The sequence below is a fragment of the Rhagoletis pomonella genome, unplaced genomic scaffold, assembly GCF_013731165.1.
Source record: "Rhagoletis pomonella isolate Grant_MI unplaced genomic scaffold, Rhpom_1.0 Rhpom_scaffold_00953, whole genome shotgun sequence".
In the NCBI taxonomy this organism is placed as follows: domain Eukaryota; kingdom Metazoa; phylum Arthropoda; class Insecta; order Diptera; family Tephritidae; genus Rhagoletis; species Rhagoletis pomonella.
The window spans coordinates 9,845-36,141 of record NW_023459507.1 but is presented as its reverse complement, the minus strand read 5'-3'; the positions used below and the strand labels follow the sequence as shown (position 1 = coordinate 36,141).

The 26,297-nt window shown below is 39.1% G+C and overlaps 1 protein-coding gene across 1 annotated transcript; it reads right to left on the bottom strand.

The window, feature by feature from the left end:
- On the bottom strand, window positions 1–26,107 carry LOC118751745 (sodium/potassium/calcium exchanger Nckx30C-like). Its single transcript, XM_036486562.1, has 3 exons — window positions 25,759–26,107; window positions 24,447–24,583; window positions 1–327 (listed from the first exon to the last, which is right to left on the bottom strand). Exons 1-3 carry the CDS (start codon window positions 25,975–25,977, stop codon window positions 87–89), a joined length of 597 nt encoding a protein of 198 aa, XP_036342455.1. The 5' UTR covers window positions 25,978–26,107; the 3' UTR covers window positions 1–86.
- Between the last annotated feature and the right edge of the window lie 190 nt (window positions 26,108–26,297).

The window sequence follows — 26,297 nt, the reverse complement described above, 5'->3', positions numbered from 1 at the left end:
TTTGCTATTTTATTTTTATTTTTCTTAAATTTTTTATTTTGTATTTTATTTTTTAAATTTTTATTTCTTCATTTACTTGTCACCTTTTACACTGGACATGTTAGTGTATCATATTCGAACATTAACGAAACAGCAACAAAAACGAAATATAACAAAAACATTGTAAAACCTAAACCCCTATTCATTTTCCAACGGAAGCAGGCAATCGACATTACGACAAAGATCAACATCATAAAAAGTATCGTTATGGAACAGACCATGCCCACGGAGTTAACCTCGACAGGTGCATCGTAGATGATGCCATAGATTAGCCATGGTATAGGTAAACTGGAAATAGAAGATATGAAAGAAAAAGATTAGCAAAAAATATACAAAAGTTAAATTATAGTTATGTTGAGCTATAATCATAGGATACATTAGTTGCCCTCACCCGCTACGTTGAATGTAAGAAATTTTTTCGAGTTACATTAGGTGTAATTTATTTCAATAAAACATGAGAGATTTTTAAATACTTTTTCAACCCACTTTAAAATATTTTCAAACTACAACCAAACCCCTTTCGTCTGACCGCAATATTTATTTTAATTATCTAATTCTGTTACATAATTAAAGTTGAATTTGATCCTTTAAACAGGTGGCAACCCAGAAATGTTTTAAAAGTCTAAACTAAGGATTTCTTTCGTTTAACATCCGCATTTGTTTTCCGAAAACTTGTGTATAATTGAATTTAATTTAAATTTTCAAATCGGTTCCAATTATTTTCAACTACAGTACAATTTTCGTAAAGTCCTTTCGTCAGACAGCTTTGTTGTAATAACTATTCCAATTATCTAATTCAATTAATTCTCGTTTGAACTTTATTCATCAAACAGGTGGCAACCCTTCTGCATATGGTTAAGAAATAAAGCCGTTTTGAAAACCATTTCGATTTATATCAATATTATAAAATTGAAATAATTTGAATTTAATATATTTTTTAACTAGGTGGCAGCCCTATTAGAATACCTAAGAAATATTTTAAATGTCAAATCTGAAGATTTTTTTTTTAACATTTTTATTTAACACACGTTTTTTCATAAAACTTGTGTATAATTGAATTTGATTCGAATTTTCCAACAGGTGTCAACCCTCTACAATATATTTTTAAACTACAACCTTCTTAAACTCCTTTCGTCTGATAGCCGTATTGTGATCTATTTCAATTAACCGATTCCCTTAATTCAAATTAAATTTGAATCTTCAAACAGGCGGCAACCCTCCTACGTACAGTTAAGAAATATAGCCTTTTTAAAACCATTTCCACTAATATCCATATTGTAATAATGTGTATAACTTATTGAATAATTTAAAGTTAATTTAATTTTGTACCAGCTGAAAACCCTCTAAAACAAATATTTTAAAATTCTAAACTAAAAATTTCTTAACACTTTTACGTTTAACAACCGAATTATGTTTCATATAACTTGTGGATAATTGAACTTAATTCGAATTTGTAAACAGGTGGCAACCCCCTACAAAAATATTTTCAAACTACAACCTTCTTAAATCCCTTTCGGTTTACAGCCATATTGTGATATATATTTCAATTACCTAGCACCCTTAATTCAAGTTGAATTTGATTCTTCAAACAGGCGGCAACCCTCCTACGTACAGTTAAGAAACAAAGCCCTTTCTATTGATACCCATATTGTAATAATTAATTTAACTTCACTGAACTTAATTTTTTAATAGATTCTTCACTGTTAATTATTTTTGAGTTTATGAAGGATTTTCTTTAGTAAAATTTTGCAGCCAGTTTGTATGAAATACGGCTAAATGTGATAAATTTTTTTACTAACTTAGCGTTCCTTTTTACTCAATATCTTCGAAAAATGTTGATTAGCTCAGTATGACCACCACTTAGTAGTCACCAAATTACCGGTACAATTTTAGTGAATATCTCCGAAACTAAAGGAGATATCCAAAAACTGATAGCACCAACCGAAAGATCTTATTTTAAAATATATAACTAAAAGTCATAAAATTGGCGCTTACGATAATCGGTGAACCCGGTGCACCCGGTCCACCGACATCAAAGCCAACTGTTCATTGCAGCAAGGTAATGCTCTGCATTTGGCGGGACTTGTACTTAAATCGAATCGTACCGGATGGGAAATACTAACCGATCCACATTATAGCCCCGGCCATGCACCAACAGATTACCATTTGTTCCAGTCGATGCAGTGCACCCTTACAAGAGTATGCTTCACTTTAGTTGAAGGTATCAAAAATTGGCTTGATACTTTCTTAGTCTTCAAAAGCGAGCAATTTTATTGCATATATATTTAATTTTATCGGAAGCCATGCACTGCTAGAGATGACACCAATTTTGCACAATAAAATTTCCTTTAAAACTTACTTCTATACCCAATATAGACATACATATGTATGTATGTATTAGATAACATTATGCAAACTTCTTTTCCTTTATATGTAAATATGTACATATATAAATTAGGATGGGTAGTTGTTTTACTATATCGTATGGTATTTTCTGATTCCGCATTTAATCCTCAAAATAGTAGAATAAACCATGGGTCCGAAATGAGTTTCGAGCCGGCGCGCTTTTAAATGAAAAAATTACCTTTTCACGATTTTAATTTTTTCATATTTTCTTACAACTTTGGCATATAAAATGTGTGTATTTTAGTTTTTTTTACATTTGTTTTATTTATAATAGATAAATAAATTCACAAATGTTTATACTTACCGATGTTATTTTGTGAACAAGTAAATTTCTATTATAAATCCGTAGGCTATAAACTCATTTCCGATTTATAGTTTCTTCTACATTTGCTCTTAGAATAATCTATAGAAACCGACAATGCCCTGCGATTTGTCGAAAAACCTTCTTCCGAACAATTTGACCCATCCTAATGTACATCCCATCGTGTTTGAAGCGAATGCATATGAATAATTACTCATACGCCAGGGTGTCTTCAGAGATAAGCCGCATTCATAGGTTTTTATGTGTTACTATATTATAGTATATATATATATCTGTGTGTTCAGTCTGCTACTTAACGTAAGACAGACGCCATTGAAATTAAGTTTACCAAAGCTGAGAAAACCTGCGCCTTTGGGCATTGCCTTCAACTACTATCCCAAGCGGACAGTCACAGAAGAGTGAGTAGAAATGGCCTAGGAGATATTAGATGAAAAAGTTGACTACATTTGTGCATAGCTTTCAGCCTTCATATATGTAAAATGTATGTACTATGAGTACTTTCTTTTTGTTTCGCTCTTCTTTATAACTTTTTCGTGAATAGTGGCAGGTGTGAAACTTGTAAACATATAGAAAAAACCGCCTCCTTTTTATAACATCAAGGTCTACATAGCTTTTCAGTTTAGCAACATGTCGTTGGCGCTTCTCTGTATGCGATAACATGAAATACTTACATGCAGCTCCCACACACTCTTCTTTGCGCCGCACTTTCTTTTCACACTTTTAAAATCGTCTACATCTCCATATGTATATGTATGTATATGTATGTACGTTTGTACGTTGTTTGTGGTGTCGTTGTGTTGCCATCAGCACAATTCAAGGCCATTACTTGGCACTTACCGCACGCACTTGCAATAAATAGATGCATGCATGCGTAACGTAACACACACCTGCGTAGTCTTTTCTCTGTATATATGTACATATATATGTATGCAGATGCAAAGGGTTTGAATTTTGTTGTGATGAATTGCATTTTGTTTACGAAAAGATACACTTTATAACACAGATATGATATTTAAGTGTATAAATAAGTAGATGGGTTTTATAGTAACTAGTAGGTAGGTAGGGAGTGCAATGGGGTATAGTCGTTGCGCTGGGTATGCAGTTACAGTTGCATGGCTATACTCAATCCCGACTCTTGCGTCCTCGTTCTCGCACTCTGGGCAACGTGAGCAACCCTTGTGCGAGATGCGGTAACCAATCCGAGTGGAGCCTTGGGTCACGGCAGAAAGAGAGGGAGCTTCTGTGGGGCCACTCCGACTTATTCGGTTTAAGGACTCACTGAAGTCTGCAGCGTCTGTTCACCAGTAGGTGCGGCTGCAAGCGGGTATCTGCTTGGAGCAAGCGGCTCGCTATATAAACGTGTATTTGGTTGCGAAACCACCCCCGTCTCAGCAATGGGTTGTGCGCTGGGCTTGGGATCCGCCACGTAAAAACCACGGCCAGTGAAGAAGCAAGGCAAATCCTCGGATGAGACCCCCCCTTATGATGACGACCACGGCAAACGTTTAAAGGACTACGATTTGAGGGCATGCACCTGGAATGTCCGGACCCTTAATGGGGAAGGTGCCTCTGCCCGGCTGGTTGATGTCCTCGTAAGGACAAAAGCTGACATCACCGCCATCCAAGAAATGCGTTGGACGGGGCAAGGCAAACAATGTCTGGGGCCTTGCGACGTCTACTACAGCTGCCATGTAAAGGAGCGCAAATTCGGAGTTGGATTTGTGGTGGGAGAGAGACTCCGTCGCCGAGTACTGTCGTTCACCCCGGTGGACGAGCGTCTAGCCACAATCCGCATCAAAGCGAGATTCTTCAACATCTCGCTCATCTGCGCCCATGCCCGACGGAAGAGAAGGATGACGCATCCAAAGATCTCTTCTGTGAGCGCTTGGAGCGCACGTACGAGCGCGGCCCCCGTCATGATATCAAAATCGTGCTTGGCGACTTCAATGCCAGAGTGGGCAAGGAAGGGGTCTTTGGAACCACCGTCGGAAAATTCAGCCTCCACGACGAAACGTCCGACAACGGATTGAGGCTGATCGACTTCGCCTGGGCCCGAAACATGGTAGTATGCAGTACTAGGTTCAAGCATAAAAATATCGATCAAGCTACGTGGCTGTCTCCGGATCGAAAAACGAGAAACCAAATCGATCATGTGGTGATAGACGGAAGGCACGCTTCCAGTGTTTTAGACGTACGCACACTCCGAGGCCCAAACATCGACTCGAACCACTATCTTGTTGCAGCCAAGATACGCACTCGCCTCTGTGCAGCAAAAAATGTGCGCCCAAATATGCAAGGAAAGCTTAACGTCGAAAAGCTGCAATCACGACAGACAGCCAGCGCTTTCGCTACTCGACTCTCACACCTGCTCTCAGAGAGCACTCTTCAACAAACCGACATATGCGAGCAGTGGAACCACATTTCCCACTCATTAAGTACCGCCGCCGAAGAAGTAGTCGGATTTCAGCGAGCCCGAAAGAACAACTGGTACGATGAGGAGTGTCAGGAAGCTGCAGAGAAAAAAGATGCCGCCTACAGGGCCACGCTGCGATCGGGCGCAACGCGAGCCATGTGGGACCGTTATAGGGAACTGAAGAAGGAAGCGAGACGTATTTGCCGCAATAAGAAGAGAGAGGCCGAAATACGTGAGTGCGAAGAGCTTGAGATGCTGGCCGACAGGAAGAACGCCCGAAAATTCTACCAGAGGGTTAGGCGACTTACGGAAGGTTTAAAGACCGGGGCGCACTCCTGTAAGAACAATAATGGCGACCTAGTAACTGATGTCCAGAGCGTACTTAAATTATGGAGGGAACACTTTTCCGCCCTACAAAATGGTAGCAGCGCTGAAACTAGTGAGGAAGACGAACCCGAGTCCCCAGTCGATGATGATGGAGTAGCTGTCCCACCGCCTGACTATGACGAGGTACGAATAGCAATAACGCGGCTGAAAAACAACAAAGCCGCTGGAGCTGACAGCCTGCCAGCTGAGCTATTCAAGTACGGCGGCGAGGAGTTGATAAAGTGCATGCATCAACTCTTGTGCAGAATATGGTCAGATGAACGCATGCCCGACGACTGGAATTTAAGTGTGCTCTGCCCAATCCACAAGAAAGGTGACCCCGCCATACGCGCCAACTACCGCGGGATCAGCCTTCTAAGCATAGGTTACAAGGCCAAATCGGCAAGTACATATCGTCCCCCGCATACCAGAAACATGAATGTGTAAAGATGAAAATTTTTGGGATTTTTTTATATGTGTTGATAAATTAAACTCTTAATTTTGCCCGCATAAGCTTTTTCACATACATACATACAATATAGTACATACGTACATATGTATATAAATATGTACATATGAGCGATGTATGTAGCTTAAACTCTTTGCCAAGATATGCCGCTGTGAATCCTCTGACAGCGTTCACTTTTCACTTAAATTTTAGTCGGTTTTTTACTACCCACACATTTGCTAAAAACATGTGCATTTATATCGAATATTTGGTTGAGTTAGCGGTAGAGCTTTTTCTAAATTTCACAAGTAATACTCGCACAAATGCACAAGTACATATGTACGTAGAAATGTAGTATGCACATTAGGGCGAGGCAATTTTTTTTTAACTATGCGCGCATATATACCATAGGATGATTCTACGTGTAATTCTAAGCAAATTTGCCGAAGAGGCCATGGGTCTAAAATCCATTGGTAGTTTGCCAAATTATAAAACATGTCTCGAAGTAAATGTGAAAATTTGCACTGTTGCGCTCTCTGGTGGAAGTTTATAGAAGAAGATCAATGCAGAAATAGTTTCCAAAATACCACAAAAACCCTTATACCTTAATTTTGTACAAAATTTAAGCAGCTCTTTACGACAGTACAGCAAAATGCTAAGAAACATATTATCGCAATTTGGCAAACTCCAAACTGATTTTAAACCCATGGTTTCTTCGGCAAGTTTGCTTAGAATTACACGTAGCAGCCTTCTGTGCTATGAGCACATAGTCGAAAAAAGCTCCCATACAAGCTGACCCGCCCTAAGGTACATATGTATGCATATATATAAATATATGTTAAAACCAGAATTCCTTGCACGCAGCCCACTTCGACGAACCATTTTTGGTACAGTGAAAAATGTGTTTAAATGAAAAATACCACAAAACGAAATTACAAAACAAAAAATCAAAGAAATCTACGGGTAACATGGCATAGACGAAAATGTTGTGAAAAAATAAAAATAGAGCGTAGAAAATATTTGCAGTTTGTAGACTAACTACATATGTGGATATGTGAAAAAGGTATGAAGAAGTGAACATATGTGTGGCAGCTTTAAGCGACTGCAGGAAAGGAAATTTATGTGTAATGAAACTCACCCACTATGAAGCTTACTATGTACAACTGTTAGTATGTATGTATGTATGTATGTATGTATGTACAGTGCATATGCATTTCAAGCTAGGTAATTGAGTATGTATGTCTCTATGTGTATTAGACCGTACCACATTACAATTAAACAAAAAAGGTTCGCCCCGATTCTAAAGTATTTTTGCAAGGCAATTTCGAATTATTTTTTTTTGGCCGAACATTTTGATATTTTATATTTTCAGTTGAGATAGGGCGTTCTTCAACCAAGTGTTGAGATAGAGCGGTTTTGAACCAAATCTTGAGATAGGGCGTTCTTCAACAAAATTCTGAAGTCGGGCGTTCTTGAAATGCTTTCTGAGCAAGGGCGTTTTCGAACCGAGATATGTCGATCTTCCTCTCAGCCGTGTATATGTCCAAAATACATCTAAAGTAAAATATACTTCGTCTACTTAGAAACGTAAAGTATGGTGTCAGCACCGCTTTCGGCAAGAGGAACAATTTTTGAAGGTGCCCGGACCTGTTTTTTGGATCACCTTAACCTACATATTTATGTATATTCGGCAATAACAATACGATTTTTTTTTTAAATAGTTGTACTGGAATGATCAAAATACTTACTTCCTTTGCAAAAGTTTATTGATTTTTGGTGAGCTTTAATTTATTGATATTAGGGTGGAGCGTTTGGGTTATAAGAAATGAGATCCGGTGGTTTAGTACTAGAGCGGAGTACTTAAGGACAATGAACTTTGGCAAAAAAAAAAAATTGTCACCTCGAGAGAAGAAGCATCCATATGTCACACTTAAAGATCGAACTGTAAGTGCTGTATATACATATGACTAAAAGTATAAAAGGCGGAACCTTATGTTCTGGCAAAAAAAAAAGTTCGAATTCAGCTTCGAGTGCAAATTCTTCCTTAACAAAAGTACACCGATTTTTGGCGAGCTGCAATTTAATGATATTAGGGTGGTACGTTTGGGTAATAAGATCTGAGATCAAGTGGGTAAGTATTGAAGTATTAAAAAAAAAAAAAAAAAAAAAATTGTCCCCTCGAGAAAAAAAAATCGCCATAACATACTTTTAGATATGTTGGTAAATGCCGAAGATTTGGCGAAAAATGTACAAATGCCATGCCTACGTTCGGCAAATGAAATTTTTTTCCAAATTGCCTTCCCAAAATAGTTCCGATCCGAAGGCGTACGGCGATATTTTTTTCCTGGTACGGTCTTATGTGCATACACTATTGTTTTAGTTTTTATTTTTTTTATTTTGTGGTTGAGTTTCCGCTTGATTTGTTCTATGCACGAAAATTTTCAACTGCATTGTCAGTGTGATTTATTTAGTGTTTTGCATTTTACACAACATACCTACAGGCGTAGCTGCGGCAATGTACACAGATGCATACATCCATACATACATACCTGAAGTGATATGTTTTGTTTTTTTTTTCTCTCGGCCTTGGCTCTACTACTCCTAACTGATTTCTAGTTCACTAAACTCTCGTGGAAAGTCCATTTCCTTTTCGTGTGAATTTTTCGTTTTTTGCTTGTGGAATTTCAATTTAAACATGACATGCGAAAAATGTGTGCTTTCTGCACATTTAAGAGATTTCACATTTCAGTAAGTTAGCTTTGCGACTTAGGGCGCTTGCGTACATACATTCGGTGATTTAGCGCTGTCAGTCACACACGATTTTTTGTTGAAAAGTTTTGTTGTGTTTTATTTATAAAATAAAATCTCCGGTCATATTTAATCACCCTGTATCTGTACTTAGTATAAAGGAGAGTCGTGAATTTTTGAACACGCTAATCTTGAAAACTAATGAATGAATTTGGACGAGATTTTCTCTAATACATTCTGACTTTTGGTATAGGGTTTCCACCTGTCTAAAAAATTATAATATCTGCACCGTTCATTGGAATACAAAAAAAGGATTGGCCTCTACCTAAATAAGCATTAATATCTTATTTTTTTGAGTAGGATTGCCATCTGTTAAGAAGCGAAGTTCTGCACCGTCACTGTCCAATGAAAATACTTAGCCTCTAGATGTTCAATAATGTTTTATTTTTTGAATAGGGTTGCCATCTGTTTAAAAATTAAAGATCTTGAACGTTCGTTGGATAACAAAATGATATACCAAATGGCATTCGCATGTACAAAAACTTGTATTTTTTTGAGTAGGGCTGCCACCTATTTAAAAATTACTAAATATTTTATCCTTACATAGTAGAAGCAAAGTCGAGATTTTTTGACCTCGCTAATCTCGAAAATTACTGAACGGATTTGGACGAGATTTTGTTTAGTATAATCTGTATCGATAGGGGTATTATCTTTAATACAGTAATGTGTTATTTTTTGAGTAGGATTGCCACATTTTTAAAAATTATATTCGTTGAACTAAAAAACTAGGTATGCACCAAGTGAAAGAATATGGTCTCCAGACGTCAATAAAATTTTATTTCTTTAGTGGGGTTGCCACTTTTATAAAAATTACTACCTTACATATAATATGTGAAGGCATTTTTTTTTTAATGACATCAGATTTACACAGTTCATTCAATTATGAAAAAACGAAGTGTGCAATGAAGGAGCTTGGCCTTCAGATGTGCAATAAAGTTTTATTTTTTCGAAAATTATAAGATGTGGGCTGTTCGTTGGACTAAAAAGTGAGTTGTCGAATGAAATGATTTGGCCTCCAGATGTGCAATAAGGTTTTATTTTTTCGAAGAGGGTTGCCGGCCGTCTAAAAATTATAAGATCTACACCGTTCGTTGCATTTATAGCATAAGATGTCAATGAAAAGGCTTGGCCGTTAGGTCTGCAACACGGCTTTATTTTTTCATAGGGTTGCCAACTGCTTTTTTCAAATACGTATATATATGTACACTTACGTATATATATGTACAAATACGTATATGTATCATACATACGAGTACTACATACATATGTCAGTACATTCAAATATTGTAGGGACGTCACCAGCAAACCGATTTTCTTATCTTCCTAACTCGCTGAAAAGAAAAGTCACAGATGTTTTGTTTTCTACACTGCGTGTACACTGCGTGTAACAATTTCTTTACATACCCTTACTATGTATTTAGCGGAACATTTTGCAAAAGTATGCAACAACTTTTTTCTTATTTCTACTTTATGCCCGCTCAAGTTGTTGCACTCACATTTACCACTTCCTTCCAATGCTTCGCGGAGCACAAAAGTTTAAATTGCACTTTCCTTTATTGTTTTTAAAGCAAACAATGTGCCAATTTACATATGGCAACTTGGGTACTTCCTCTGTAGATATGTATGCATGGACATGTTTCCTATGTTACATTGTCTTTATTTGCGAGTGTTTTTTTTTTAACCCTGTGTTTTATGTTGGCTGTAATGCAATGCACTGTTGTCTTTCCAAAGTTGGCGAGCATATAGTTACATTGTACGGTAAGTAGAAACTGTTAACTACATTTGAATTAATATTCATACTTATAAGGGGAAAAATAAAGAAAATAATATTTGCTCTTCCAAAAATTAATATTCCTGGTACATATGCCAAGGAGTTGTTTGCATATTTATGGTCCTAAATAAATATCTAGAGTAGAGAGAAGGCGAAAAAGATCTTCGAAATGAACAGTGCGGCGGGGTACCTCTAGGAAATATTTGGTATCAGTATGAGATATATAGCAATATCCACAGTTATGATAAGAAAGAATATTCCTAGACCTGGCACTAGCAGCCAGCAAGAAAGCAGTCACTGCCATCCGTGGCTGTCTTCAAAGTGCAGTCTTATCGCCCCTAGTACTGTCGACAGAACGCTGGTGTGCTGAAAAGGAGTTGTCAACAAACCCAACATTTACCAAAACAAGGAACAGAAATTTAGTTCATAGAAGAGGCTAAGTGTTTAGAGGTAATTCTGGACAAAACGCTCAATCGGAACTCACATCTCTTGAATATTGCCAACAAGGCTACAACGGCATTTTTTGTCTGTCCGAGACTTCATGGACAATTTTTGGGGAATATAACCCAAGCTAACGTATTGGTCGTAAAACCCGTTTTTTGCGTATACGAAACTGATCTGGTGGCCAAAAGCTTAGCCAGTTAGAGCTTGCGCCACCTGAAGCAAGCTTCTTTGACTGCTCTGCGTGGCCATCACAGGGGCTTTGTGCACTTGACGAACGGATGCTCTAGTCATTAATGGCATTCCCTACGCTCTACGGCTGCCTAATACAATCAGCATGAAAAATGGAGTTCTTCCACGCCATTTGGAGGTTCTCAAGCCATTCTTAGATGATGCCGCTTCTTGCTTACATACATCATGCTACCGAAATTATTCTTCCTCAAGCCCTACAAGCTCAAAATGTTTGAAAAAGAATGCTGTGAAGAGATAGTATCTGTGATTGACAAAGGATCGAAAGTATGGTATATCCAGGGAATGAAAATTATAATGACAATAGAGATGGCTTAAAAATAGGACAAAGAGATTTTCTTTGAACGGTATTTTTTTTAATATATTTGACATAGTATTAGTTGCTGTGATATTTTTAACCCGATTTTTCACCAGATATAATTTTTTCTGACCATTTTTCAAAATCAATTTGACTTAGATTTTTGTGATCTTCTGATCACACTGGTTAATAGTTAAGTAACGAAATACCCACCAATCCTGGCAGTTAGGGACAAAACTGTACATCATGATAATGGCAGAGAGTTTGAATGATAATACCCCAGGTGGTACCCACACGTATGGAAAGTCTCCAGCGTCACAGATCAGGAGCGCATCTTGGAGGAAGCTGGGGTGGTAGTGTCAATCCTATATTCTTCAGAGTCGGAAGAGGATCAATCTATTGCTGGAGATGTGGTTCGAGAAGCAGCTCGCTGCGTTGACGGAGTTGGTCCTCTTTCACAAACCCCTAAAGAGGAGTAGAAGGAGGACGAATCGCGGGCGAAACGTAAACAAGGGAATCCTCTTGCGTGGCTGACTGAACTCCTCCTGTCACTGTATCTAGTAAGAGGACCAGGTCTACGGAGGCTATTCCAGAAGCCAGTGGGACTTTAGTGGTGGATGCACCGACATCCAAATCTGTTGGCGAACGCTGCAAGAGAAGGGAAACTTCGGCGACACCCACCAATGCCTGCCCCAATGCTTCTTGGAGTCATAGTGTGGCGGGTTATGGTGTGGCATTGTCCAATTCCGATCTTGGAAAGTATACCGCGCACAGGTAGAACAAGATTCACTATTTACAGTGAAGAGTATACCCCTATCAGGAAAATGCTATGCTGGATTCCAGATCCCAATCTGAAAACGGCGGATGTTCTTTCCTGCTTCCGTGCCCAAAATCCGCCGTTGACACCAAGCACTGGCATGCCATCTATCACAAAAAGGGTAGCACCGTGGAAGGTAGAGAAGATGCTACTCTAGTTGTGAAGATGGACCAGGGATCTTTGCATACCGTCGAATGAGGGTAAAGAAATCGCTTGAGTATCTTTTTCGGGACAATTTATTTCATAGCTGATCCTAAATGAGGGAGCAAAGCGATCCGGGATACCATTTAGTGACGGTTACTCAAATAAATGTTCAGCAATCTAAGGCCGCTGCTGCATACAAAACCCACATAACAGCCATTCAGGTGCCCTGGGTGTTCAAACAAACTTCCCGTGGACTGAGTGGGTTACGTGGTGCTAACATCCTATACGACGAAAACTCGGCCACACCGAGAGATTATCTTCTCATTTAACTGTGACCAAACGTGCACAATTCTGTTGTTAGGACTTGGGTAGAAACACTTCATTATTGCCTCCGCGTCCATTCCATATGACTCCCTGTTGCCGCCACCTCCGGGCGTATAATCTTGTTGAATACTGCGATAACCGAAACGTCAGGTTTCTTACGATGCTATTGCCTAGAATAAAATCGGGGGCAGCAGCAAATACAATGATTGGCGAAATCACCTTTTCATGTGGGTTGAGTACGTGGCACAAACACTTGAATGTCATGGGCATACATGCCAACTCCATTTGCCCATCCTGCCTTGAAGAGGTTGAGACGGTGGATACTTTTGGTGCTTCTGCCCTGACTTTGCAAGAATTAGGTATGAGGAATTTGGCTGCAATGTGTTAAGAGACGAAAACCTGAGCTCTTTGATACCAAACAATTTGCTTTGGTTTATTAGTAAATCGTGCAGATTTAAAATAGATTAAAAGGCACAGTACAAAGGACGACATGTAGTCTGAGTGCTGTTTTCTGCACGCGTTGTTGTGGTCCTGGTTCCTACAAACAGAAGTGGCCCCTTACACTCTCTTTACCCGGCAATAACTCTTCAAGAGTCCTCTGCCTCCCTTGCCCTTCAGACAACTTCTGGTGTGGGAAAACCACATTAATTCGGGTGCCTTCACTTCGTCCTTGAATAAGCTCACTGTACCATGGTTTCATATATGGATGGTGCCCCACTGACCTTAACAGTGTTGTGTGTATGCCCCGATATGAGAATGGGTTCAAAATTAGGTTAGTTAAATTACTCAATAGTCTAATGGACACCAGTTAGCTTTAATCAAGAATCGCAGAACCACACTGGGATCGTTTGGCTACCATCATAGAGATTGCTAAATCCTCATAAAAAAAAACATGCTCATCCAGCGTTTTTTTGAGTGACGTACTTTCTGCCATCCTGGTAAGCTTACAAAACTTTTAAAATACTTTTACCAAAAAAACCCTACGCTCTTAGTTACTTAACCATCATATTGATACGAAAACCAAATGCTCCGCTCCGCAAAACCCTCAATACCTGTTCTTAGTAACCACATAATTCCCAAGCGAGAGCACCTTACCTTCTATGGCAACGAATTCCCCTTAAAGTTAGCTTAACATCTACATGCATATGGAAGACGAACTTGTTAGCTGTAGCTAGTGTAGATTTACTAAAAGCTGTCCTTCTTCCTTCACCTTCAATATTGATTCGTACTATCAGTGCACTCATAGTACTTTAATGCATTCAACTTTTACTTGGAAATCGTTAACCGCCAGCAATCCTAGTAAATGACACTTAATGCTGCCTCTATCTGTGCTCGTCGATGCACGCTGATACGCATACATATGCAATATATGTACATACAGACATGTGTAATCTACGTTTTTCACATCCTTATTTTTTTGGTTTTTGCTTGATAGCGCGGTTTTCATGCAACCACCGTTGGCAGCAGCTACATAAACCTTCAATCAATCGTGGTATTGCTACGTTTAGGAGCTCCTGTTACGTGCAGTGCACTTTACTACCTAGTACCTGATGAAATATGCGCGCGATAGCGCAATGCAAGGTGTGCTTATTTTGATGTTGATGCTTTTTTAGACACAAGAGTTTACTTCAATCGCTGCGTGTAGCTTGTGTGGTCGTAACTATGATTAGAGTAGGAAAATTTGTTTTCAACCAATTTCGGGTTATTTAAACAGAATTTTAAAATTTGTGACGAAGAACTCAACACCGGCAGGTGGGGCAAGGTAGGAAATACTTGAGACCTTACGATGTCTACTATAGCTATCATGTAAAGGGCCGCTAATTTGGTATTGGATTTGAGGTGCTAGAGAAACTAAGCCGCAGAGTAATGTTCTTGAACCCGGTGGTTGAACTTTTCCTTATGATTATGATGACCCGCGCATCTGCCGATGAAGAAGGATAAGGCATTTGAAGATCTCTGTCAACTTCAAGTACATATTAAAATCGTACTGCTCGTCAGGGTAATAGGCAATCCTTGAATAGGACCCGAGGACGGCTTTACATCACTGTTAATGGACAATGACAAATGACCAAAGAGTGAGAAGTTCAGCCAGCTTTTCCAATGAAGAGGTACGAGAAGCATTTAAGTGACTAGAACCAGCTAAGGCTCCAGGGCCTGATTGTACTCCTATTGTGGCATTGGAAAAGGCGATTAGTCAATTCAGTGACATCATCGCTGCATTGTACAACACATGCATACAAGAAGGCTGCTTTAAAGCTTAGCTCACAATTTTCAATCTGGAAGCAACTGACACATGTGATACCTGCGCTGGAAGCGTTACCAAAAACAAGTTCGCCAGAGAACGGATTTTTTTGCGAGATGTCTTTAAAGCAGACGCAACACCTGATCATATTGTTGCAGATATGCTTCAATCCCCAGAAAACTGGAATGCAGTTTCCAATGAGCAGCAATGAACCCACTCAGAAGAGCCGAGCAAGGCAGAAGAAGAATCATGGTAAGTTAAACCAGTATCCTGACCCGCATGTTCGATAGGGTGGTAGTAAGAAATGACAAACAAACTGAAAACACTAGAGCAGTAACGTACGTCTGAGCTTCGTGATCAAACTGCCTGCCGACGAAATATTTGACGGTAGTACCGTGAGGAAATACGGTAGAGGACGGTAGGAGATTAAGTGCGGGTTAATGTCCTACACCGACGGTGTACACAGCTTTTCGTTGCTTCATCCTCGTAAAAAATGGACAGAGGCAACATCAGATGGGACGTGTCTTTGCGTATTCGAGACAAACAATTCTGCGGAAGATTTACGGATTCTTACGCGTTAGCGACGGCGAATGCCGCTTACGATGAGACGGTTAGTAGTTTGAGTTTTGCAGCGTGTCTATCACTGGTGTAAGCTAGTGCTGAAAATGTGTGAGTATCCTCAGCTTTGGATGCAGTTTGACTCGAGAGGAGGGCGGGCTGCAAAGGATCCTAAGTATCCTACAAGTCTCTTGTTAACTGGTGAACTGAGCTCGTCTCTTGAACAATTGTCCTGCTTAGTACTGAGGTGGCAGCTTTTGGATACCGTCCGTCTTGCAAAGCAATATTGAGACCGAATCCAGTAGAATTCTTGGTCTTAGGGCACTTTAAAGGTCCGTTACCATAACGATGGAGGTGAAAATATGCTTGAGTTAACTCTTGCATGGCCTTCGCCATTGTTGGGATCGTGGGAAGAAAAGCTACATTCGACCCAAGATAGCGGTCCCAGCTGGGGAGCCATGAAATAAAACGATTAGCAAAGAAATGTATAAAGACGATTTCGAAGGAGCATTCACACAATTTTGTGGTCCATACGTTAGCCAAAAAACTGTTGAATTAGCAGGTAGAGGCTTTGACTTCTAAGGACTGGCGAACATAATATCTAGCGAAAGAAAACTATTCGCAAGTAAAGTCAATAATCCAAAGCGCGCTTTAAGCAAACAAAAAATTAGACTAATATTGACAGCCTACAGAAGAAAATGATGACTCTGGGGAAGGCCATTGTTGAACTAATTGAGTTGTTTTAAGAGTCGAGGAGGATCGATGGAGTTACGGTATGCCATACAATTCCATACATATGGCTTCAAATTATAAAGTAGAGTTTTAGGAGGTGTTTCCTAGGAATAACATTTGAATAAAATGTTTCCGTCTACCTGACAATTATAGCTTAACTCGGTCACTATACATTCGCAAATGGCAGAGAAGTTTGCTTTGCACCTGGTATGGGTACCATGCACCTAGTATAGATACAGTGATCCATCAAGATATTAGAAGGTAAACACAGCCTGGAATGGGATATATACGCTACTACCATTCTGCTAGTTGATACAAAGGGAAGATTTTCTTGAAGAACCAGGTACCAGCTGGAAAAGTATTGATGCCTGAAATACAATGAAGTTTATACGGCCTGGATGACATAACGATGGACATATGGAGATCAAGAGAAATTCTCATTAATTCAGAAGCGAAATTTCAATGACCATTAGGTTATTAACAAGAGCTATTTTCATAGGAGGACATGCAGAACGACTCCGGATCCGCCCTAACGACATCCTCAGGAACTGGTACAACGAAAAAAAAGCCTGAATAAATCTGGAATTTACTCTGCCATTGCCCTACACTCTGCAGGAAAGCGATAGACATTTAGTCGAGGTCTGGAAAGAAACAAGGCTCAACACATTGGCAGTGCAGCAAATAGATGGTTAGGTTACGTTGAAGCCAGATGTGTCGAGTAATCCTAAATGCAGGCTCTGCAGACCGATCTCTCTCGATTGATAAATTGCGAGAAAATAGCGGCAAACCAGCACTGAGAGTGGAATTGATGGCAGACAAAGAGGTTGGCTTCCCCAGCAGTTCATCTAATGATTGTAATGGGCGATTTTCAGGCGTTTTCGAAGTTAGGCTTGCGTGGGAGGTAAGCGCTATGCTAAACAAATTTTGTACATTTATCGTATTTTACTTGATTTATGTCCATAAAAATTACATAAGTATAAAGAATGGATGCCCTACGCCAACTCCTTCTAATTTTTTCCAAAAAATGTATGTGGATCACACCAACTGGGCGGCGGTCCCGCGGAGTTGAGTTTGAACATGCCCCTCAGGTATAGTGAAACCACTAAATAAATCAAAATGTTAGTTTGCGAGCAGCAAAAACCTTTTTTCTCTACTTTCTATCATACGTGGGTGTAAGCTATCGCTCTCGTTAAACAATTTGTCAGTTAAGTAAAACCGGCATTATTGGTCGCGCATTCAAATTTCACTACACCACCGCACTAAACACTGCTTGTGTGTCCTACGAAACTTTACTACGCATACAGTCGGTGCAAGTACAAAAACCTATAGTTTTACCTTTCCGCTAGTAAGGGCGCTAGTAGTTGTTGTTGTCCAGCGGCAATTTATACGTTTTTTTATCACAGGGCTTAGCAAGGCATACGGCCCGACGCAGCACGATGTCTCAATTGCTTATTGCGTATCGACTGATGGGGTGTGTGAATGTGTGTTGCAAGAGCGTTGTGGGCAGTGTTGCCGTTTTGTGCTTTTGGAGCTAGATTTAGCTCTTGGGTTGTAGCTCCCAGCTCTTTTTTTAGCTCTTCAAATTTATCTAGCGCTCTCTTAGCCCCAGAAAGTTTTAGTTGTATTTGGTATATATATGCCGAAACTTAAGCGTTGATAAAATGGAAAATTTCGAAATGCAGTGTGTCCACCATAAACTCTTGGATCTAGGTTAAAGAGTTCAAATATAATTTAAAAGAAAATCCTTTTTCTGATAGCGCGGATTTTGTTTTACCTTACTAATTTTACCTTTAAGGAGAGCTAGCTGGAAGGAAAACTTTCTAGAAAAATTTTGCGAAAAAATTATTCAATTCAAATATCTGAAGGTACAGACTTTAACAGTTTGTAAGATGTTTTTAGTTCCCTGTTATAAGTGCCATAGCAACGAATTCGAAATATATGCACCTTATTTTGGTTTTAAAAGATTTTTTCAGCCCTTAAACTTACAAAATTCGTTGTGTTTATTAAAATTGCCGAAAATGTAAAAACAACCTTACGTCAATAAATGCTCAACCTTAACAAAAATATTTAGCTCTTCATTTTAGCTACTATTAGTATTATTTGGCTCTTTTTTCGACCGTTTTAGCTCCAAGCGAAATGTTTCTCTGGCAACACTGGTTGTGGGAGAAAACAGATCCGCTGTGAAGGTAGTTTTTGCGGGTAAGACTTGACTGCTTGACTGTGAGGAGACTTCACGCATTGGCTGCACACACGAACTTGACTTGTTATTTGCATGCATGTCGGTCTATCGGGGTGTGTGTGTGTGTGTGTGAATTCCCTGCAGGAAATGTATCTAACTATAAGCTAACTTTAAGTTGATTAGGAAGGAGCTAAAAGTCACTTATTATCTGTATATTTTCTTTGACGAAAGCTAACTATATTTCTATGGCGATGGCCGCGAAACAGTCAAGGGTGGTTTAACTCTGCATTTGATGTAACTAACTTGTAACTAATTACTTTTGCACATAAAATATCAATAGGAAAACCAAAATATTTTTTTATTTTAATATATTTTTTTTATTACATTTCATATTTGTTTACATAATCAGCTGTAGGTGGTCCCATACTTGAACTCCGTTCGAGATAACTTCAAAATGATAATATGTATGAAATTTCGATCTTCTTTTATTTGTCCTCAATTTGAAAAAAAGTATTTGCGAAGTCCAGGATATTTTAATAGAAACGCGTTTAAAGAAAACAATCCCCTTTATTACTGCTGCATTACTTGTCAACTAGTTTCAAGTTAGCTTTTGTAGCTAACCACAAGTTATATATTTAATAGAAATCCCGCAAAAAAGCGCGCTATTTTTTTATCAATTGATAATTTTTTTCTGCAGGGTTATGTCCACGTTTATGTGTGGAAGTTAAGTTAGTGCGAGTGAGCGTGCACGCAGATAGGTCGGCTTTACAGCAGATTTGTGGTACTTTGTTAAAAATTGATGTACCTCAACTTGTCACTGTCTCACTGATTGTACTTGTCTCGGCCATATGCTTGCATGTGCATAAGTACGAGTATTTCATTGCCACCGCATAGATATGTATGTAGGTAGTAACTACATGGTATGCATTTGAACTCGCTCAAGTGTGCGGTTTAAAATTTATGCCTGTACGCGTGAGTTTGTTGATTGCTTCTGTAAGCGACTTTTTGGTTATACGAGTAGAAAATAAGTGCACCTCCATTTGAGCCATGCTCACATACGTTTACGTTACATGTGCTACACTTTTTGGGGCATACAAACAAAACTAAGGAATTTTTGTTTGCATTTATTTCAATCAATAGAGTTTCAGAAATTAGCAAATTTAAAAATAATTCAAGTATTTGAACAACTTAAGAACTTTAGTTTTAAAATGTTTATTTAGGCTAAAAAGTATTACGAAATTACATATTTTTTATTGTCGGTCGAAAAAAATAACAATTGATTTTTTTTTTAATAACTTTAAGAAGTTTTGAAATATGATGTTCATATTGAAAGGAAATGAACGTTGGCATCAAGTACAACATATCTGTGAAGTTTTAAGAGTGTGCCACAAAAAAACAAAAAAAAAATAAAAATCAGCAGCTGTTTTGTAATTTTTGATATTTAACGATTTTTTCGTGAGATTTACTCATATACTTACATACATTGTGTACATATGTATGTATGTATGGATTCAATAGTGTATTATCGCTTGTGCATTTCGTATGGCTTGTGAACATTTTCATTATTCAATGTCATTCCAAATGTTGAATGGCGTATTAATGAGTGTTTGTGAGACTTAACTGCCGCAGCTTAACGCACACAAACACAAACACGAGTGCCAGTAACATCCTTGCAAAAAATGCGACTAATCCGGGATGACTCCGGGAGCAATCGCAAAGGAGCATGCGACTAATATCACTTTTGATCTCTTTATATGGAATAAACTGATCGCTTTTGTTCGAGCATGTCCTATGAAGAGACAAATTGTTCACCTTTATATCCGAACGGGTATAAAAAGCGACTAGTCACTTTTAAAAAAATACAAATAAAAATTTGCGCCAGCTGAAATTCGAACCGGGGTGCTCAGTTTTGTCAGGCGAACACTCTCTCTGTGGGCCAACGCCGCACATGAAATTTCATTGACTAAGTGCGTACGTATCATTAAATCGTTAATAGTACCCGTTAGAGGTGAGTCGGTGACTAATTGATCTCCAATTATACCCGTAAGGAATGAGTCGAGACTAATTGATCTCCAATAGTACCCATATGCGACTAGTTGTGACTAATTAATTGTACCCGATTGAGAGTAATCTCGGAATACTCTCTTTAGAGATTAGTCGCACAATGTGTTGCAAGCATAGTATACATTCATATGCACAAAACAGGCAGACATACATACGTACATACTATGTATATATGTATGTTACTGAGTATACTATTTGTATACGCAAGGGTTTGAGTTTTTTCAATTGTTCGACATTTTTCCACATTTTGCTGGTTGCCTTTTTAGCCCACGGCACTCGAAAGCTAAATTGGCGTAGGTGTGTGGTACAAGCACTCATGTACGATATGTATTCATATACAATATGTACATATGTATGTATGTAACCCAAGTTAAGGTTAAGTGCTGAATGGTTACATGGTTTAACAAGGCTTAAATTTTTGCGACTTATGTCTGTCAAAGTCTCTTTTCGGTTTTTAAATGATAAGCCATACGGGAAATATGGTGAACACATACTTGCATACATACTTATGTTGTAGTGTCCTTGTTGATTCAATTTTAAATGTTATATTTAGAAAAATTGACTAAAAAAAAAGTTTAAATAAAATTGAAATTAGTGTAAATATTTTTAACACAAAAACGATCATAGATGTATGCATATACATTTAAAGGAGAAGCCGCTTAAAGTTTCTAGTCGATAGTTTCTATGTTGAACATGATCGTGAAGGTTCATAGCTAAGTTAAAAGAGTGTAAAAAGTTAAGTTAAATTAACTTAATAGGAGTTTAAAAAGTTAAGTTAAATTAACTTAATAGAACATTAAACAATTTTTTTCAGAGGGTTGCCAACTGTTTGAAAAATTAAATTCCCTTAATTTGATTAGGTGGAAGAAATGTTAAAATATGGGTGTTGAAAGAGGTTTAAGAATGCTCGCTTTCCAAGTAATTTCAAAGAAGGCTGCCACCTGTTTGGCTAAGTAAACTCGATTAAATCATATATGTATACTAGGGTGATTTTTTTGCGACCATTGTTTTTTTCGCTCCTACCTCGAAATTTTGTGGAAAACACCTAAAAAACTCCCTGAAAATTTGAACCCTAATATTAATATTAAGTACTCGCCCAAGGCGTGCAAAGATTTCCCATATAAAATACACGTAAGCTTTGATTTTTTTTTCAAACCTCTACAGCTCAGAGGAATTTTATCGTACAAATATAGTCCATGACGGATTTTCTTCAGATTTGAGTACTCTACAAAACTCCCACCAGCGAGTTAGTACGTGTCACCAAACTCAATATTTTGATTCAATTGCCGTTTTTTTGACCCTATCTCGTAAATTACAAGAGCTACAGAAAAAAATGCGAATGACAAACTTGTAGGCCATTCAATTTTATAAAAAAAAAATTCTAGAACACCAAATCACTAACATTGAACACGCAGAAATTTCACACACTCCTGTTCACCTGGGAGTTGCCGAAAAAGATTCTTTTGCATCCGGTTTAAGCAGCTCATAACTTCCGGATCATGCATCTTCTAGGTAGCTACTGAACACCCCTTCGGAAGCTAGCTAATCTGTAAGAAGGAGAACGCCCAGCATTGCGCTGCGCGGTACCCGCCACGTGAAAGCTAACTGCAATTAAAATATGAAGCCAGAGACAAGACCTATTTCTTCTGATGATGACCACGACAAATGTACCAAGGACTAGTAAGATTTGTGGGCTTGCGCCCGGAACACCCGGACCTTTAGTGAGGAACGTGCCTCTGTCTGGCTGGTTGACGTCCTTGCTGCTCCCATCACAATATTAAAAACATGCTTGGCGATTTCAACGACAGGCTCGGCAAGGAAGAGATCTTTGGTAACACTGTCGGAAAACACGGCATCCACGACTCAGTGAAATTTCGCGATTTGACTCAATGACTCATGCTCATTTTAATGTGTCAGTTTGGCGCAAAGAGAGTGTTGAAGACTAATACGAAGTTATTTCAATTCGCGAATTCTGCGGTACGAAACGAAAGAGGATCTGCAACTGGCTGAGATAGCAGGTGGCGTTCTACAAGAACCCGTACTCGGTCCTTTGCTATGGGATATTATCTAAAATAGAGTTCTTAGCACCGAATTAGCCGAGGATTCATTTATAATAGGCTTTGCAGAAGATGCTGCGGAAGTAGTGTTTGCGAAACAGCCTGATGCCATATGCGAAAAGTTGGTCGTAAGTCGGACTGAAGCTAGTCGAGCAAAAAACATAAACAATACGAGTCGTAAGAAATTAGAGGAGATAGCGCTGAAAATTGGCTACCACATCATCACGACGAAACCCACAATTAAATACCTCGGAGTGGTGCTAGACAATCGTCTTCTTTTCAGCGCCCACTTGAGCTATGGGAGAGAGGAAGCAACTTCAACGATCACAAGACTATCGCGAATAATGCTTAAAAGGAGTCTACTCTTATCAAGAGTGGCTAAAAGCCAAAGACTGTATGTGGCCCCAATGAGGTCAAACGCGGCACAGTGTCCAGCAAACTTCCGCGGAGTCAACTCAACATACTGTTTGTCGGACGAAGCAGCTTTCGTAATCGCCAGTATGATACCCGTCCATACTTATACTGGCGAGAAAATCGACGCACCTTGCATCCACGCCGCATGCTCTAACTCAAATAGGAAAAAAAGAAAGGAAAAAGGAGTGGAAAATTAAGCGGAATAGTATGACTAAGCGTCGTTGGAGCTATCTCTGCTTACCAAATCTGGTATCCTAGCCTAGTATAGCGCATGGCGAAGAAGATTTTTTTTGAGCCAGTTCTTGAGCGAGAATAGCTGTTTTAAGGCATACTTATCTGTTTATATACAAAGAAGAGCAGGACCCGTACTGCGACTACTGCAGCAGTGGCGTGGAACAAATTAAAACTAGCCGTTGGAAGAGTGTTAACGCCAAAGTCAGTAGTCGACTATTTGATGAAAGGAGCTAGTGAATGCGCATCAACCACCGATACACTAACTTCAATTCTGAAGAAGCTGTGGAGCCTAGAGAGACACCGACGTATCACCCGTGATTAAACCAACTCGAAGCGTAGCCGCGGATTGGAACCAAACCATGATGTTCACCAGATTGGAACCTTTGCCGTTCCAACCGCCAAGGCGCCATGGCCGTGCGGCTTAGAAACTTGTGCTTTCAGACCGCCTCTTAAATATAAAACTAACGCGTAAGCGCGGACTGGAACCTAGGCCGTTCCAGTCGCCAGAGCCGTGCGTTCCAACTGCAGAGGCAGTATACAAAACGTGGAAAAGCCTACTAGTGGTAGCCTAGGACTGAGTACAACCAACTGGAGCGAACCTGCGAGCGTAGTGCTCAAACCGCCTCCCGACGAAGTACTCTTCACCGGTACCGGGGAGGTCAGTACTTGGGGGGACGGTTCTTGGGTAACTTGCGTCGCTGTTTTCTCTTCTTCATTTTCATTATTTACAGCGTTACTGAGCCACATTTTTTTTAAGAAGTCAGTCCGAGTGTACGGCACACTGCTGAGAATCAGCTCGATAACTCCGTTCAGTGCTGAGCTACCCAGCGCAAGCTTCCGCACCAAATTTCCTGTTAAGAAGGCTGTCACAGCATTTCTTGGAACAGTTTTTTGCTTAAATAAAGTGATGCCTTACACGCATATTTGCTCAAATAAATATTTTCATGAGATTAGCAGTTGAAATACCTCACACAATCGACCAATAAAGGCATTCAAAAATTAATTAATTTCTGACAAAGAATTAGATCAGCAAAAATAGCAATATTTAAGTTCACAAAGCATAACTTATTAAAATCAGTACATTATGTATGTATTTAGGTACATAAGAAATGTTACTTACCCTACAGTGACGTCGAAAATATTGCTACCCACTGAACTGGAAACCGCCATATCACCAAATCCTTTGCGCGCCACAATCACCGATGTTATCAAATCGGGTATTGATGTGCCGGCGGCGAGGAAGGTCAAACCCATTACCTAGAAAATGGAAGTGTAAGAGAAGGAAAAAAGAATTATATACATATACTACACATATGTATGTATACTTATTTATGTGCACACGAAAAAAGAACAAAGTTAATAATGAGCTCAGGAAAGAGATGCCAGAAAGTACCATTATTAAAAGATAAAAAATGTTCATGTGCACACAAATAATAAGAATGTTGACCCACATTGCAAGTCACAGTGGCGATATGTAAAATATATGTATTTAAGTATAGGCCTGTGCAGCGGTAATTGCCGAGAAGGCGCAAATACCCTGCAGCGAAACCGTGGACTAGTGAATCAAATTTCTAGTTCCGTACTAGGTCTTTATTGCCAAAAAGGAACTAGTCCGATAGGAACTAGATCCCCAGCAGTCCAAAATCGGCGAAAAGTGGTACTTTTAAGAAACTAATTTTTTCGGTTTTTTTCACTACAAATCTATATCTAAAGTGACGAATTTAGAAATGGTTCGGAACTATAGAAAAAGGGATGCAGAACGAACTAGATCCTATTTGTCGAATTTAGAACTATTTCGGAACTATCGAATAAGGGATGCAGCGGGGGGCTTGTTTACTTTACATAGATATGTGTTCGGCGGCTTTTTCGTTCAAATACGCTTCTATGCTGTACTTCGCAGATGCTATTTCATAGTTTGGTAATACAAAACAAAGCTTTGTGTTAACATATTAACATCTTGGGGCCGTCTGGTATCTAACCAATAACAGCGAGCACCTCTGCAAAGTCAGCTACAGCAAGGTTTGTAAACGTACATTTCTTACAATCATTCAAGCAAATTTAATTTCAAATTGAAAAAACGTTTCTTTGAAAATAATGTAAAATCGCACACGGAAGAACCGAAAAGATTGAAAAACCATGATACTTTTTTCTTTCGTCTGTCGGTTTTGGAACTGGTTCGGAACTATAGAATTTAGGGCTAGTTCGGAACTATCGAAAAAGGGATGCAGCGGGGGGCAATTGACACTTCCTAGGACATCGCCATGTTAAATTCGCCAGTTGCTTGCATGCAAAAGAGATTTATCGCGAACCAGTACTGGGTCTAAATGTACTAGAAGCGCCCCAGTTCAGAACTAGAGATTTTCCCCACAGGGTATGTATGTGCTTACGAACACACTTACAACATACATTTTGTTTTTTTTTTTGGTACTCACCTCGGGTGGTATGCGTGCCGTATCGCCGGCAACATTCGCCCACCACACCATCAGATACGAGAAGGCAGCGATCCACAGTATTGAGCCGATGAACGTGACTGGGTAGAATTTTTTGCCACGCGGTGTTCGCGTATCGGGCAATGTCAGCCACATGGGTATAAGCAGTGGCGCCACCAATATATAGGTGAGCCGTTTGCGGGCAGTATCGGGCCAAGCCATGCTCAATGGTTCTGGTTCATCTTCAATTTCATTGGCCTAAATTTCCGCAGAAGTCCATTTTGTGTGTATGAGTGAGTGTGTGTTTTTTGTTGTTGTTATTTTGGAAGTGGGTTTGTGTGTGTGTGTGTGTGTGTGGTAAGGAAGTTATTTGTGTTTTTTGTTATTGAAATTTTTGAAATCAGTAATATCATTGCATTGCAAAGGCAGTTTGGCGTGGGTGGGAGTGTTCATGGAAGTGGGTAAGTAGTTGGAAGTTAAGGGAGAAAGGCGTAAATATGAAAGAAAAAATAGATTAGTAAATTATATTTGTACATTTTTGC

Excerpts from the sequence above, each read along its gene's own strand:
- LOC118751745 (XM_036486562.1), bottom strand. The coding sequence starts at position 25,977 with ATGGCTTGGCCCGATACTGCCCGCAAACGGCTCACCTATATATTGGTG. Across the intron at positions 24,584-25,758 it reads CGGCACGCATACCACCCGAG|GTAATGGGTTTGACCTTCCT; the intron begins GTGAGTACCAAA and ends TCCATTTTCTAG. Across the intron at positions 328-24,446 it reads ATTTTCGACGTCACTGTAGG|TTTACCTATACCATGGCTAA; the intron begins GTAAGTAACATT and ends TTCTATTTCCAG.